The sequence below is a fragment of the Leptidea sinapis genome, chromosome 23 (genome assembly GCF_905404315.1).
Source record: "Leptidea sinapis chromosome 23, ilLepSina1.1, whole genome shotgun sequence".
In the NCBI taxonomy this organism is placed as follows: domain Eukaryota; kingdom Metazoa; phylum Arthropoda; class Insecta; order Lepidoptera; family Pieridae; genus Leptidea; species Leptidea sinapis.
Window position 1 is genome coordinate 10,210,272 of NC_066287.1, and position 17,987 is coordinate 10,228,258.

At 37.1% G+C, this 17,987-nt stretch overlaps 1 protein-coding gene across 2 annotated transcripts; it reads left to right on the plus strand.

Moving 5' to 3' along the window:
* The first annotated feature begins 805 nt into the window (after positions 1-805).
* Positions 806-16,480, plus strand: LOC126971208 (elongation factor 1-alpha 2). Of its 2 annotated transcripts, none has more exons than XM_050817384.1 (11): positions 806-969; positions 2,520-2,713; positions 3,008-3,157; positions 3,459-3,678; positions 4,931-5,076; positions 6,175-6,307; positions 7,163-7,278; positions 9,202-9,291; positions 13,923-14,043; positions 14,866-15,032; positions 15,327-16,480. In XM_050817384.1, exons 2-11 carry the CDS (start codon positions 2,540-2,542, stop codon positions 15,396-15,398), a joined length of 1,389 nt encoding a protein of 462 aa, XP_050673341.1. In that variant the 5' UTR covers positions 806-969; positions 2,520-2,539; the 3' UTR covers positions 15,399-16,480. The 2 variants fall into 2 exon arrangements, with proteins under 2 accessions (XP_050673341.1, XP_050673342.1); XM_050817385.1 differs by lacking the exon at positions 806-969 and adding an exon at positions 2,043-2,185.
* Positions 16,481-17,987: the final 1,507 nt, after the last annotated feature.

The following is a 17,987-nucleotide window of genomic DNA, read 5'->3' on the forward strand; positions in this document are numbered from 1 at the left end:
ATTGGCTTAGCCGCTTCTGAAATACACACAAATAAAAAAATTAAAATGTTCTTTTTTGGCTCTTGTTACAGGTTTATATGTTGTTTATACGTATACAAAGATTAAACAAGAACCCTTTAGGTTTGGTTGGTAATATAATTATTATAAAGAAGTATTGGTGGCCATTTTCGAAATATTATGATACCTACTGTTTGTTTAGAAATTCTGGTATCTGTAAGTTAGCTTGGTAGATTAGATTATATTTTAATGAAAGTAATCTAAGTTGATCGTCGACTTTTGATAAGATGTTTAGTTTTTAAAACAGATATTAGAATGCTTGTTTTTTTATGGAATAGGAGGACAAACGAGCGTACGGGTCACCTGGTGTAAAGTGATCACCGCCGCCCACATTCTCTTGCAACACCAGAGGAATCACAATCTGTTAAACACAAATCATTTGATCATCAAACATTGTTAATAACAAATAATCTGTTAAAATTAATTTATTTCAATGAAATTATGTTGAAAGGACTGGTGCTCATGCGACATTTTTGAATATAAAAAATTATAATTTTAATTATATATTTTAGCAGTAGGTACCTACATTATTATTGAACTTCATAGAAACTGCGTAGTCTGCATTGTCTATGGTTGCATACTGAAAAAGAAAATAAAAACATTCACTTGCCTTGAATACTTTTATCGCAAAATTATATGAAATACTTAATGAAATGTGATCTGAAGACAGTAGTAAATTATAAAATTATTTATGAAACATTATCTAAACACGTATGAAAGAGTTAAGCAATTTTTTTTATAAAAAATAATCTAACTTGATACGTACTATTGATCGCAATTCCGGGAGCTTTCATGGCGCATGCTTGAAGTATCTCCCTGAAAATTTGCGATTGCGGCACTGCGTGGTCATCATTACCAGTTTGCCGGTATCATCTGCTTTAGTTTGAAAATACAGCTCATTTTTCTCTAACGGTAAGTTGTATTATATATTTTATTAATATAGTTTTGTATTTAATTGAGATAATGTGTAGTTTAAATATTATATATATTTACACCGGAACATATTCTTTTTCATTACGCAATATTTTATTTGTGTATATACTAAAATACAATACAAAGATAATGATTCTCCTGAGTTAAATACTCTCCTCATTCTGAATATAAAATGCAAAAAAAAATCATAACAAACATTTTAGTAATTATATTTAGTTTAATACTTATATATAGGCACGTGCAAAAAAATATCAATACTTTATAAAATAAAACCACACTGAAGGTTAATTAATCTCTCTTTTGAGCTTTAATGTCTTTTTGCCATAATACGAGAAACAATGTAGGTAAATAAATTTATCGAAACATGAAATAACTGAATAGATTGCATGAGCATTTGGATGGTTATACGTGATAGATTCATAAATTAAGATTTACATAGCTATTATTTTACAATATGGTAGTATAATATAAATGCCAGCAATTATTACGCGGAATTATAAATGCTCAGATGCCACGTATTTAAATGCGACATAACAGACATGCCACGACGAATGCAATAACATCTATTTATATCTATTAAGTGTATAATCTAATGCTATTCTAGATATTGCAAATACATAACAACAAACTAATACAACTGCATACATAGTTATAGATCGGAGTAAAGGTGAATTTAAAATGTATTAAGACATATTGTTTGTTTATTAAGCTATCAAGCGATCTCGTTCTGACATCTAAAGTACGTTTTATTATTAGACTACATGAAACACAATGAAAAATAATATGAAGTCGGTTAAAAATATTATAAATAAATAATTTAAAAAAACGCATCCACCAATGAAGTTTGCAATAATTTTACAAATGAATGTAAATGTTATTGTTTTAAATAAAATACAGTTAAATTACACAGGAGCTACATATATTGATATTGTCTACGTGATTGCTGGGCTGAGTCCTAGATAGGTAGTTAGGTATTATGTAATAGTAGGAGTCCCGAGTTCTATATTTGGATGAAAGGCTTGCTGTATCGACGTCCCAGGACGTCCTGCGCACGCTCTGTAGAGCTCTCCCGGAGATGCTCAGGTCAATCGAAGCCTCCACCTTCAAGTGCATTCTGGCTCGAGCCTTTGTTGCACACTGCACGGGATAACATTAATTATCATCAAACAAGAATTGAGACACACCCATAAATTGCGTATGTATTTAATGTATCCTTATTAGTGTTATTATACTTTCTATTATTTTCGGGTGAATGTAAATATCTAGTAACCTTGCATTTTACATCGAGGTCTCGCAACAATATGGTGGAGCAGGAACTTAGCGCAAGCGAAGATTAAATGAATTGTACTACTTGTATTTATTTCCTAGTTACTTAAGCGGTGATAAAATGTCAACTCCAGGAATAATTTACGATTGCCTTTTGTCAGCGGTATTCTTAATCGACCTTTCAAGAAGCTTAGTGAAAGTTCATCTTTTGCAACGGAACTTCTCGATAAATTATGATGTTTTTTTTTTATTTTTTACACAAGGTTGATATTGCGTATCAAGAATGGGTAAGGAAAAGACTCATATTAACATCGTCGTCATCGGCCACGTAGACTCTGGCAAGTCTACAACAACTGGCCACTTGATCTACAAATGCGGGGGCATCGACAAGAGAACCATCGAAAAGTTCGAGAAGGAAGCACAGGAGATGGGAAAAGGCTCATTCAAGTATGCTTGGGTGAGTTTAAGCTCTTCTCAAAGGTCCTTTTTTTTGATCATGTTTTAGAACTAGATTATTTAACTAAATTATGATTTAGCACGTACCTATCCGTTACGTTAGCTGCGCCATAAATTTCTTCCATCTTCAATTAAAAAAAAAAAATTTTTGAAGAGATTTTCTAATGATAGCCCAGAGGTAAAATTACCTAAGCAATATAGCTCTTCTTTTTCTGCGGGAAATATAGAGACATATCATTCCGCAGATTTATTTTATTTCATTTCCGGAACTAAGATCTTATTTTGTTTCAAATAGGTATTGGACAAGCTGAAGGCTGAGCGCGAGCGCGGTATCACCATCGATATTGCTCTGTGGAAGTTCGAGACGGCGAAGTACTACGTGACCATCATTGACGCGCCCGGCCACAGGGACTTCATCAAGAACATGATCACCGGCACTTCTCAGGTTTGTACTCTCTCCTTGTTTATTGAAATTTGCTGTGCCAATATTGGCGAACTCTTATAGGTACGTTATTTACATTGAAAGAAGAAATTTGTTTATTTTTCGGAGCTACAAGTGATTTATAAAATGTGAATTATGATGCTAAATAAACTTTTGATTGTGATTGGTAGTTTGTTTTTTTTTAGTTTATCTGGATCCGTTGTTCACAAAACTCGAAGTGCGGCTTCATAGCAGCTGTGAATACTTCCTTAGCTAGCTAAGTCAATAGCCTTATTTAACATAGAAAAACTTTTTACTTGTGCAGGCTGACTGTGCCGTGCTGATAGTAGCTGCAGGCACAGGGGAGTTTGAAGCTGGCATCAGCAAGAATGGCCAGACCAGGGAGCACGCTCTGCTGGCGTTCACTCTTGGCGTAAAGCAACTGATCGTGGGCGTCAACAAGATGGACTCCACCGAGCCGCCGTACCACGAGGCGCGCTATGAGGAGATCAAGAAGGAAGTATCTTCCTACATCAAGAAGATTGGTGAGTATTGCAAGGCGCTGCGATATGTCTGTCTACAAGTTTTGTATACTACTTATAATATATTCGTAATATAACATTAAATTGAATAACTGTTTAGTCAACTGATCGATGTTTTGCATACAAAATTGGACACTTTACTAGCAGGTTACAATTCAAAACTGGTTTTAGGGGACATAAATTTGAACAAAAATGAGCTCTGGGATTTTATTTAAATGTATTGATTGTTATGAATATATTTTATGATAAAATTATTAAGCGTTCCAATAAACTATTTAAAATATATGACTTAACAACTGCTAACTAAATTTTCTGTCTATCCAATTTGATGAAAAAATTTTAGCTATACAGCAAGCATATATTGTTCATTTAAAATTGATTGAGTTAATTTTGTTTCTATGCCGATGTAATGCGAACGAGGTCACGTGGCGAAAGCCATTCTATTCTTATGTTACATATATAATAATTTAAGTTTCAAAGTCCTTATCAGGTTTAGTTGTGTAACCAATTTATATTTGCAAGATTACTTTGATGTAGATAATTTGACATGCATACCTTCTAAAAGGCGTTTACCAGTGCTCTTCTTCCTTTGGTGTCGTTTCTTTCACATGCACACTTTCTGTCTTAAGATGTTAATTAGGTTGCACAATTAAAATACCTTGGTCATGTGGTCGCAGACTGTCTAACTGATGATTTGGATATTGGGAGCTTTGGTAGCCAGAATGCAATTTGCTAGCTCGCAGGTTTGATTGTTACATACACTAACTAGGTTGAATTGACTCATCTTAGAGTGTTTGGTCAATCTTTCAACACATGCAGCCTGTGGTTCAGATATGCGCAGAAGGCTTACAATGCTGTGCAATAACGCTTGGCGGAAGTCTCGTTTTTGTAATGCCTCGACAATGTGAATGTGAAAATGATGAAAATGTGACGGAAGCAAGGGTGAATGATTTCTATGCCATCTCGTTGAGTCGTAGATTATGGGACAGTCCCAATAGAATTTTAGCACCCGAACAGAAAAATATGATGGGCCAATTTTGCGACACTGGACGGGGGTGGACTTGTGCGTAGTGGTATTTATGCCCTACCATAAGAGCCTGTACTTTTAATTATTGTTTTATACCAAATACTAAGACCAAAATTCTAATGATAACGGTGGTTATTTACTTACGTGTCGTTTTACCTGATGGTAAGTAAACACCAGTGGAATCACAAGAACGTTTCCGACCTTTAATATGATGAACTGTCGTGATAGGTTACAATCCCGCGACCGTTGCCTTCGTGCCAATATCCGGGTGGCACGGAGACAATATGCTTGAGCCATCTGACAAGATGCCGTGGTTCAAGGGGTGGAGCATCGAACGCAAGGAGGGCAAGGTTGAGGGCAAATGCCTCATTGAGGTAAGATAATACTTTATAATGATTTTATTTGTTACGAATGATTTGATTATTATGTAATTTGTTAAGGCCACCAACACTGGAGGCCCCTACATCACATATACACTGACAGGAAGAAAGAAGAAAAATGCAGCTATTTAAAATATGTAGTTGAATGTTTCAGTATTTTCAGGAGGAGGGAACATAAGAAAATAATAAAATAAAACAATGTGGTTGTCTTTTATTGTTAATATTCCAATTTTTCTTCAGTTTATTTAAATTTATGTATGGTAAAATGCGAGTGCTTTGAATTAGTCTCTCGACGCTTGCTATATGTATGGAGCGCGTATTCGATTCGCGACGAAAACTTGATGCTTTTGAATTTTTTTCCTTACTATAAGATAACGCTCAGTAATTTACATATGATACGCATATTTAAAATAATAAAGTATTAATTTGATAAAAAAATATGAAGCAGCAAAGTCGTATTGTGGCATGTTAACACCAAATACGTGCAACTGATTTCGCGTACGTGACATGCCCAAATGCGAGTACCGGTACGCAAGCTAGCGAACTGGTACTACCGCAGACGTTGCGGGTAGGAGAGAGACGCCACTCTCCTTCATACTGCACTCACCCCATCGTTGCTCCTAGTGCCCGAGTTTGCTCACTATTGTATTAAAATTACTCATGACATGGATTTACTTATAGTGAATACACACAGATACATTCAGAGGATTCTGCAGATATTAGAGATATCCGTTTGCCACGGTGCAGACATAGTTCTTCTCTGAATTCTATCGCTCGTATCAGTCTTTTAATGCAACTTCTTATTCGTGGGACTCTTGACGTAACGCTGTAAATAAAAGATAGATAATACCTACACCCCCATTCCGATTATAATATGTCTTTGGTCAGGCTTTTACAAAACTTCTATCAACATTCATGAAATTTCTCTATATACTTACTTCAAATCCTACCTCTATGTACCGAGACAAAAATATTTCAAGAAGTAAATTTACTTACTCAAATAGTTTTGCTAAAATCATACGGATGTGAATGTGCTTAGACAAACAAACAGTACGCGATAGATTGATTAGATATGAAACTACCCTCATATAGGCTCTAGACGCGATCCAACCCCCGTCTCGGCCAACGGAGAAGCCTCTGCGTCTGCCGTTGCAAGACGTCTACAAGATCGGCGGTATTGGCACGGTGCCAGTCGGACGAGTTGAGACTGGTATACTCAAACCAGGTGAGGACATTAAGATAACTTTTTTATTATTAGCGTATCGGATCCCTCGGCTGGGCAAAGGATCACCAGTGGGAGACTCCTTTGCACTATTTGCCTATTTCTGCCGTAAAGCAGTAATGTGTAAGCATCGTGTTTCGGTCTGAAGGGCGCCATAACTAGTGAAATTACTGGGCAAATGAGACTTAACATCTTATGTCTCATCTTATTTACATAAAAAAGCGTCCCCTGCTTTACTCCATTAATCGCGATCATGTACCAGCTCGGATCAGGTCTTATTATAGGCATCCAGATCGTCACGCCATCGTTTTCGGGGTCTGAGGCACCCAATGCGTGACGATCTGTGCCCATCGGTCTGTGTGCATCCGACATACATGCTCAGCCCAGTTCCACTTTAGCCTAGGCGCTTTCGAAAATTCTACATTAAATTAAAACAATTGTTTTTAAATTTCAATTCTTCTACCTTTTTGTCTTTTGCTCTGATAGTGAAGTTATGATGGCCTGTTATCGGATGACTTGTAAGCTCGCCTCCGTGTTCTCTGAGTTGTAAAATTTAGAATAATATTAACAAGCATGATTTCTAGCTGGTAGGTATAAGATAAGTTTTATCCTCAGAGTTCAGACCAATCTCTTCTGTTTTCAAACTGGCTTTCTTTTAATGCCCAAGAATACGTCTACACAAATTTTCATTTTCGAATGAATGAAAATATGTTCTAATTGTAAAATTTTACATCTTTAAATTCTGATTAAACTCAACGAGTCAAACATATTTGAGTCACAAAGTAGTTTTTCTGAAATATTAGTGGAAACAAACATGGTCTTTCGTATGCATCTACTGATATCTGATACCTGGTGCAGGTATGGTGGTGGTGTTCGCGCCAGCAGCCATCACTACTGAGGTGAAGTCTGTGGAGATGCACCACGAGGCACTGCAAGAAGCCATGCCCGGGGACAACGTGGGTTTCAATGTGAAGGTACGTCTGTCATCTGTTTATTCTGTATAATTATGCTGCAGTGCCGGATTAACCACATATTAAGAGTAGCAATTGCTACGGACCCCACACGAAAGAGGGCTACTCATCTCTGTGCAGTGGGATTGTCTATGGAAAATACTGCGAGAAATGGGCCTACCCCAACATCTCATAGCTTTGGTACCAAGAAAGCGAGTCCATTGTCAGAGTTAACGACGAAGAATGAAATTTAAAATTAATGAAGAATACAATAGGCAAGGTGGAGGGTAAAAGACCACGCGGTCGATCACCCAGCCGCCGCGCTGGTCGGCCCAGATCATGACACTAACTGGCCTACCACTAACGACCGCAATATGGAAAGCCAAGGACGAAATGGAGTGAAAGGCTTTAGTGACCAACTTACAAAAACGGAAGTACGGAAACGACCTTCAGAAATGAAGAATACGACCAAGAAGAAGAAACTGCCTGAGTGTAATCTCTTGCAAATAATTCTCTACGGGCCACGCACTTGCTTCATCCGGCACTGCTATGTTGATTGTTAAATACTTTTTTATCGATTTCCGTTGAATACAAGTGGATTCAATTCAATTCACTCATTCTTTTTTTTTCAAATAGTTCAATTTATTCATAATTATGTATATTAAACTTTCTTTTCTGTTCAAGCAGATCAATTAAGTCATGTATGCTTTTTTAAATGGCTTGTCATATTTTTCATGCGGATCAACACAGACACTTGATTCTCGAATGAATCATTTTTGTTTTTATTATATTTTTTTCAAGAAGATTCAAGAAGATCACGATTCAATCATACAGTTTAAAGTACATCTTTTCAAGTAAATCAATGGTGTCATACTTTTTCTTTTTAAATGGTTCAAACCAGTCGTAGACTGATTAATGTATTTTTATATTTTTAATGTTAAGTGTATAAATGTAGTCATACAAATTGTCCGTTGCAAGTGTGTCAATTTGGTCTTACATTTTCTTCATCCAGTCATTTTTTTTTCAAGTGGATCGAGTCAGTCATACATTTTGTCTTTTTAATTAGATTGATTCAGTCGAATATTTTATCTTTTTATTTGGATCGTGTGAGTAATTGGTATTTTCAAGTGTATCAATTCAATCAGACATTTTATTTTAAATAATAGAGGAGAATAAAGAATTCAGTCTCTCATATTGCCTTTTTAATTGACTTAATCAAGTCAAATGTGTCCTATTTTTAAGTTACTTAAATCATTTTTGTCGTATATTATGTCTTATGATGTGGATCATTTCAGTCATACAGTTTGTCTTTTTAAATGCATTAGTTCATTCTTACACTTTATCATTTTAAGTAGAGCAATGTATAACATATTGCACGTAACCTATAAGTAATTCATCATCAAGTCATAAATCTTTTCGAGTGAAAAATTATGACTCATCAAGTAGATCAATTCGGTCATACAGATGATTTCTTTAAGTGGATCAGTTCATTCATATTAAGTTGATCAATGCAGTCTTGCTTATCTTTATATATATATATAATTCTTCTGTACAGGGAACTCCTCCTAAACGGCTGGACCGATTTGAATGAAATTTTCTGTGTTTGTTCAAGTGGATTCGAGGATGGTTTAGATTTACAATTGTACTACCTTCTAAATGGCTGGACTGATTTTGATGTTATTTTTAGTGTTCCAGTGAATTTGAGATTAGTTTAGATTTTCAATACAGTCGACATATATTTCTCCTACGTATGCTTATGATCTCCTCCTAACGTCTGGACCGATTTTCAAATTTAACACGTGTGTTCAGGACAACGTCTGTCGGGTTCGCTAGTATTATTATATGTAACTGTAAAACTTAATTGTTTATCATAATATTTGTTTTGTCTATCAACTTTAGCAAGAGTACTAGTCTTCATATAATAATATCATACAATAAATTTGTTAGAACGTGTCAGTGAAGGAGTTGCGTCGTGGCTACGTCGCCGGGGACTCCAAGAACAGTCCACCGAAGGGCGCTGCCGACTTCACGGCTCAGGTATGAACAACTTGTCCAATTTATAGATCAATATTAGGACTGAGCTGCAAATAATTTTAATTTTGTAATATTATATGGACTATACTTCATTGATCAATTACGGCGAGATGAGGTGAAGTGCAAATACGTCACACTTTATAGCGATCATTTATACGTTTAGGTAGACTGAGGCAGGTGTGAAAATGTCGAAAAAAAAATTGAGGTTAACAGTTAACCTCTATTTTGAACAATGCACACACACTACACTAACACAAATTGACATACAAATCCCGAGTGTAAGACGTAGCTTGTCGCGCACACTAAAGTAATAAACCTGGCCCGTTTTCATCGGTTCTCTATCAGCATCGGGCTCTAGATCTAGACTTATAAATTATCTGAGGTATAAACTAAACTATTACAATACCTATTAGGATCGTAAGGTCCCGCGAGCAAATGACAAAAATCTATTTTTTCATGATATTATTTTCACTTGTCTGTTTTATTCACAGACACTAACACAAGCGCAATATATGTGTACCTTTACCATGCCAGCTTTGTTCGACTGCCTTACAAATGTGTAAATTTCGTGAAGTACATATTTTATTCGATGGAGTGATGTTTTTTATGCAAAATAAGGGACGAGCTGGGCGTTCAGCTGATGGTAATTGATAGGCCCTGCCCATTACAATGCAGTGCCGCTCAGGATTCTTGAAAAACTCCAATAATTCTAAGCGGCTTGCGGCGGTAATGCTTACAAATTTCTGCTTCACGGCAGAAATAGGCTCCGTTGTGGTAAGTAACGTAATAAACGGGGGTGTTGAGCTATCGTCTGTTGAGTCTTCAATACGGCTGCGTTTGATATCGGTTACCTGACTGAGCGTAGGGGTCTGTATTTCAAAAGTTGTCTTAAGTAATATGTCGGTAATCATGTGAGAGCAATTTGCTCACTAGACCAAAGACTAGACACTCAGTTGTGACACTAGCCTCGTGCATATTGAGCAACTGATACAAGTGATATCATAATCGTATTAAATCTTTTAGGACAAAGAATGCTTACTATAAAAGCAGATTATACAGAAGATTCCTGCCGCCAAATTCCATCTTCGCACGACAGGCCACAAGTTAGGATATCATCCCCACCATCTGGATGTGTGGCGGTCCTTCACAGTGCGGTTTAAAAGGAGCTTTCTTCCACGTACTACAAACCTGTGGAATGAACTTCCTTGTACGTTGTTTCTGGGACGATACGACATGGGTACTTTCAAAAAAAGTGCGTACACCTTCCTTAAAGGCTGGCAACACTCCTGTGATTCCTCTGGTGTTGCAAGAGATTGTGGGCGGCGGTGATCACTTAACAACAGGACCCGTACGCTCTTTGCTCTCCTATTCCATAAAAAAAAGATGCATGGTTCTCGTCTTTTATCAGTTCTTCTCCCCATGTCAATGCCCCTTTACGAACTGATGTACCTTCATGACGTTTACCAAGTGTTGTTGCAATATGTTATTGTCACTCCCTATGTTTAATAAATACATTTCTATTCTATTCTGTCCTCAGGACATTTACAAATCGTGATATGTTTGATCACTGTTATTAAAATATACATTATTTTTATTATTTTCTGCGTCAGTAACACCAATATTAGAATGCACGGAAGTAAATGGCATACGAAGGTTGTAATATTGCGCTTTTACGATTGCCCAAAGAATAAAAATCAATAAGTTAAAAGCTGGCAGCTTGATAAATGATATTCATATATTATAAATATTGACGATAAAACTTGAGTCAAAGGTTAAGGCTAAAGCGAGTTTGACTGGGCTATAAAATAAATGTCAATCTAAGTGGTTTATATTGGTGTGAATGAATAGAATTTAATAATAGGAATTAACTTAATAAAATATATTATTTATTCAAACAATACTTTCCCGCGACTGTTGTTGCGTAGTCTTTGCGGCCTCCACGGCCCACGTCCTACTTCGCTGTGGAAGCCAGGGCTAACAGCACAGAGGTTTTAGTCGGTATGGGGTCCGGTATGGGCTCCGGTGTCCGCTTACGCGGACACTCGAGTCCGACATATTACGCCCCGTTCCGGGGCGTAAATACGTAACCGTATTTCCTCCTCTCAAAAAAAAAAAAAAACAAACAAACAATACAATTCTTATTACGGGGAAGTGTAACAAAAATTCTGGCAGATAGCTAGGCTGATCCGTTGACCGAAATAGCTGCCAGCGCTTGGGTTACCAATAGCCGCCCTATTGAGGCGCGTAGATAGTATTTTCGACATTCTCCGCGCCTTTGGGCCCCACGGACCAAGTGTCTCGACACCAATTGACACAAAAATGTAAGACCCACTAAGACCGACGTATTTGCGATGTTATTTGCCGACTTCGGCAGTCGACGTAGCAGCCTCAATACCAACTGACGTAACTTGGACATGAGAAGGAGCCAGAGTGTCGACGCAAGTCGCGTCATACACCCGTGCCCAAGCTACCATGGTCATTCCATCAGGACGATTGCCATCACGGAGGGCAATAAGAGCGGCATATGCCCTACGTATGACTTCATTATTGCTGGCGTGACGACTGATACGAATTGCTGATTTTAGGCAGGATAGCCCGTGACGCCCAAGAACATCGAACTGAACACCACATGGACATGACAGCGCTTGTAACAAACCATAATAATCTATATATATATAAAAATGAATTGCTGTTCGTTAGTCTCGCTAAAACTCGAGAACGGCTGGAACGATTTGGCTAATTTTGGTCTTGAATTCTTTGTGGAAGTCCAGAGAAGGTTTAAAAGGTGAATAAATAGGAAAATGCTGCTAAATTAAATAAAAACAACAAATTTATTTTATCATAATTTCTATGAAAGAATTTATAAACGCACGTTTTGACAGTTCTGCTGTGAAACAATTTCATTACGACAGCAGGGTGCATATTTTACGAAGTAATTTTTGATGATATGATATATTATTGACAAATTCATATAAAAACATTATTTTATTTATTATATACAGAACGTCTGTCGGGTCAGCTAGTAATTACTAAATATTTAGTTGTATATTACAAGGATGTACGTACATGATGCGAAATGTTATTTTCGACAATAATGGCTTATTTATTGGATATCGGCCAAACACTTTTTTTCATGAGCTCCACCTGGATCTGGCAGCATTTTGTGATTTTATACTCAGTAAGTGACCCTAAGCCTTACAAAAAAAAATTGAAAATTTAGTGTGAGAATAGAATTTAATTCTATTTTTACTGGACTGCTTGATTTAAACCGCTTTTGTTGAGTTTTTCTTGACCGTACTTCCTAGAACTGTCAATTAAACCATGTCCCGAGTTAGGTTGACCGGGTTATACATAATAGAAACTCCATTTAGGAGATAATAATAGTATTGGTTGTTATTTTATTAAATTAACTATAATATTTAGCAGCTTGGCGGAAGTGTAGTAACTACTAGTAATACATGCAAGACCATAACAGCTCTAGAAGTTAACCTTAACGCTTACTTCAATGCATTATTTATGAATATGTTTCACTACCGATATTTAAGCATTTTTATATCAAGCTGGAAATGCCTATACTGGAATGCATATAGCCAAACAACGGGTGCTATCCGGGTATTTGAGTCACCTACCGTAACGTCGTTTTGGTCAAGTAATTGTCATAGTCGAATTGAGTTTCAATTAACGACTTACAGTAAGGGTGCGGTCTGTGGCAGAATTTCTAACTGTCTGTAATCAAATTGCAATGCGCTTACGTTCATTACCCACGTACAAAGTTGTAGGAAGTTTTCGCACGCGCAACGTGACAAGGCAAAAGGCGAGGGAAAAATAACAATAATCGTAACTAGAATTAGATTGTATAAAAAAACGCAATCGCAAGTCGGTTGTTTTGTTAAAAAAATTTTCAAAGGAGTTTCCTTAAAGAATGTAAAGAATTGTGAAAGTATTAGTGCCGCTGTCTTCATAACTGTGTATAAAAGAGACAACAACACACAAATTGACCACTGTTTAATTATGTTCTTTACACTGATTAATTATGTTCAGATTGATTCCAGCGGCCGAATTCACCCGCATCACGTTGACGGCATTCCACAACCACGCGATTTGCAAGAAATTTCTTGCCTCGAAAATCCAGTTTGTGGAATGAATTACCAGCTGCGGTTTTCCCGAACAGATACGAATTAGGGACCTTCAAGAAAAAAGCATACTAAAGGCCGGCAACGCATTTCTTGACACCTGATGTTACAGATGTCCATGGGCGGTTGCCTCACCTCTCCCCATCCTGTGAGCCTCTTGCCCGTTTGCCCCCTCTTATATAAAAAAATGGCTCCTATGAGGGAGCTCTGAAATAGTTAGAATGATTACAATTATTTTTCTGTGTATGCTTTCTGGTTTAGTATTCGTTGTTGGTGATTAGTATATTTTAGGTGGATAATGGTTCTCTACGATCTAGGTGCGAAGTCCACGTGTCCGCGCCCTCTGCCAGTTAGACATTATGTTGGACTTGGGAGTTCTGCCCAATCACGCCAATGATATTGCTAATTTCGGCTATAATTTTAGAGAACTTGGGAATATATAAAATCAAGTTTGCGCAAATGTCATATAGTATCACCATTAAATAAGAAATGATAAAACAGGTGATCGTGCTGAACCACCCGGGGCAGATCAGCAACGGTTACACCCCGGTACTGGATTGCCACACCGCGCACATTGCCTGCAAGTTTGCTGAGATCAAGGAGAAGTGCGACCGTCGTACCGGTAAATATATTTACCCTATTTGTGTCTCTGATCAAATTATTGTGCCGTTTCCATAAATCATTACAGTCAAATGCTCAGAAGAATGCTTATATATTTTATACCTAATAATACTAATTTTTCACTTCCCATGCCATAGTTTGAAGACGGTAATTCTACAATCATAAATATTTTATTGTTCAAAAGACACATCACAATTTAACAGAAAAAAAGCGCGTGCGCGTATGTGTGTGTTAGTTTGTGTACATATATAATAATAGATAATTATTGCATATAAGTGTATAATATTATTGAAGTGAAAATTTCTTTAGCGTCGTTGTGATTTGAAAGTCGATGAAACTTAAAAGCGACAGTAAAAAGAGACAGACTCATTAATTCATAAGAACCATAAAAACGTAACATGTAAAGAGCATGGTAAAAATGAGATAGGAAGCATTATACAGTGTTTTAGTTACAGGCGATCATAGTTGAAGAAGAGATTCTTATATATGACACGAGTATACTTTGATATATTCTGACGTCATGCACATGACGTATTACTACATAGACACCAGGAGAGCATAAATATGGTTAGCGGTGATAGTAATCTCTTTCATATCGGTTGAAATCATGTGTCTTGCTAGCAATATGTACCAGGACTTCATATGCAGCTGAAGAGGTTCATGCACAATGCAGATTTCACTTCTGACATGTGTACTTTGTACGCACGCAATTTTTATTGACATAGTACTATCCGTACCGTATCCATTTTAAGATAGAGTTATGGCTATTTTTCTAAAATTTTTGAAAAATGGTTCCTTCTTATAAGTACATACAATTTATTAGGTAAGACGACTGAAGTGGAGCCGAAGTCTATAAAGTCGGGAGACGCGGCCATTGTGACGCTGATGCCGACCAAGGCGTTGTGCGTGGAATCGTTCCAGGAGTTCCCGCCGCTCGGCCGCTTCGCTGTGCGCGACATGCGCCAAACTGTGGCCGTCGGCGTCATTAAGGTACCACTAACTACGACACGAAAGAAATACTAAAAACTGCATTCGACAAAAATTATTGGAGGCCAAAATCTTATCGATATGTTCATATTTTAGAAAACAGTCATAATTAACTAACAAGGCACATTCTGTAACAATTAGTCCTAACTCATAACAGTCTAAATAATTGTTATTTCTCAAAAAGAGCATTACTGTTTGCCAACGTAATTAAATTGGTCGCAATAAGTTAGATTATAATATCGTCATGACGGGTAAGATTAATATGTATGTTTCGTAATATGCTTTACTGAATTTCAGAGTGTGACCTTCAAGGAGGTGACTACTGGTAAAATCACCAAGGCCGCCGAGAAGGCCCAGAAGAAAAAATAACTATCGGGCACCCTGAAACATGGAGAGCAGTCGCTGAATCTCTGCAAGGCTGCTCCGTCATCCATTCCTCAATGTTCCCCCTCTGTAGTCCCTTGTAGCCCCCCTCATAGCTATCCAATATCGATGTATTGTCGTCGCCCCCCCTCGCTAGTCCCGCGTGTCCCCCCACGTAATCATCCAATATCGGTGTTGTATCGTAGTAGTAATGCTCGGAGCTTCTTTTCTCATGTCTCCCTAGTACCCAACTCTTGCATTTATCATAATAAGATACTCGTTCGTTTTAGTTCCACGTATGTGCTAAGTTTATTAATTTTTAATTATTTTAGTCGTAAGTTATTTTCCAAGTTTGAATTTCCTTATTTGAAAGCTCGTTATATCCTCATTTTTCACCGGAAAGAGTTCAGGAGGAAAGGCAATGTAGGATCTATTGAATTTTTAAACCGTTTCACCTCGGACTTCGGACGCGCTCTGGCCGTACAGTGTTAACTGTACTGACAGAGCGAAGCTAAATTATTGTGTCGTGTACGGCAACTTTAATGTTGATTACAAAACGCTTCTAGCGTTTAATTTTTCTAGATTGTTCTCATTATTTTATAAGTCCGATACCATTTCGGTGATGAAATTGTACTGATCATATTTAAGGCCGTTTATGGTATTATTTTCGTACGGTGCATGAAACCTTGACTAGGTTATTGTAAGGATTTACCATCAGAACGTAGTGAAGGGCGATTGGTTCTAAACTAACTCCCTGTAGTTGAATTTAAGGGTATGATATTGAGCGTTATGAACGTTTTTCTATAATTTTTACAAAATTGTGATTCTGTTCCTAGAGCGTGAATATTTTGAATATTTTCGATATTTTATAAATGAAATACTCTCAATTTTATAACTTTGGGTTATCTATCTTAGATAGGAACGTGTAAAGGTTTAAACATTCAATTTTGGCGAAGGAAAATGAAATTACTGATATTGATGATAACAAAACCATTTGAAACTCTTTTAAACTAAATGTATCTTAATATTTTCAATAATTTTGTATAGACCTTAACCCTGACAAAGCCAATAAAGAAGCTACTGTGGTACATTTGTCTTTTATTTAAATCAACCCATTTTGTCCCTTATAGCGAGCTATAAAATCAGTGAGCTATATTATGTAAAGTAGGTAGTAATAGTCTAATAACATTCAGGTTTCCACGTTTATAATAATTATAGCAATGTTTAATTCTTAGATAATTTATAAGTACTTATATAATATAGACTTTGATAGCTGTGAACACGTCGAAAAAAAGAGGGGCGTGCTGAGTTACGCAGGCCCAACACGGCTAAACCTGCATACGTTGCCACCCCGTACCTCGACGTAGTGCTGATCGAGCACCCATTGTCTTTTACATTTCTTTAGCTTAATTATAATATTGTTTATTCAGTCTTGTTCCAATTTTTCTGTGAGTAACATTAAATATTGTTAAATAAAGTGCTTTTTAAAAACTTAATTCCCGACGCCCGATACATAACTGGCGCAGTCGAGTAGTCTCGCGGTAGCTTCTTTTCGTCGGTATAAAATCTTCCGAGTGTAAAGTAGCTGTGGTTTTCGAGCCGCTAAACCGCAAGAATTAAAGAACCTCGTCGGTCGTTGGGACATCATCATCAACGCGCACGAAAACCCGGAACATTGGGAATTCACGCGCTGGGCAAGACTCGATAGCAGATGCAGATGCTGATTTGGTGAGTACTCTCGCTATTCAAGTATCCTGCTATATCTACTGTCCTAGTATTATATATATTTTATTATAAAAGTTAAAGAACGTTGCGTAAAGCTAATATCGCTAAATAACGGGTTATACTTACTTAGTGACAAGAAAGGTGTATCTAGGTGATAATTACCGAGTATTAGAACAAGAGTGTAATCCGAAACGCAATGTTTTTCAGTGAATGTGATAAGGATTTTAAATTCCTTGCCGATTTATTACCACGGTATGATGGGAACCCAAAGTTATTAAACTTTTATATTAGAGAAGTAGAAAATATTATACAACTTTTAAGTGAACCCTCCCGGGTTCACCCAGCATTTATATGTTTGTTGAAAAGTAAGTTAGGAGGTTTCGCTATTGATGCGATAGCCTACGAAGAGTCGTTAATAACGTGGGACTCCATTAAAAACGCTCTAATTAGACGTTTAGGAGAACCGCGCAACGAAATCCAGGTGATGCAAGAGCTCACGCGGACCCGTAGGAATAAATACGAAGATGCGGAGACATTTGGCAAACGACTCCGTGAGTTGTTAGATACTCTTTACTCGGTCGGTAAACACGGAGACCGTTCGTACTATGAGGAAATGGTTATAGAGCAATATACTAATCAATTAGATATCAATGTTTCGTTAGGAGTTAGAATAAGTAAACCGTTAACATTAGAGTCAGCAATTATGGCAGCAAGGCAGGAAGAGGCTAGGCTCGTACACAGTAAACCTTTTTATAACGGGTCACCTACTTCCCATTTTAAGCAAAAGGATGCCCCTAGAGTTTCGCAACAACGGAATATTCCATCAAGGAATTTTATAGGGACGCAACCTCAGCACCACCAGCCTTCAAA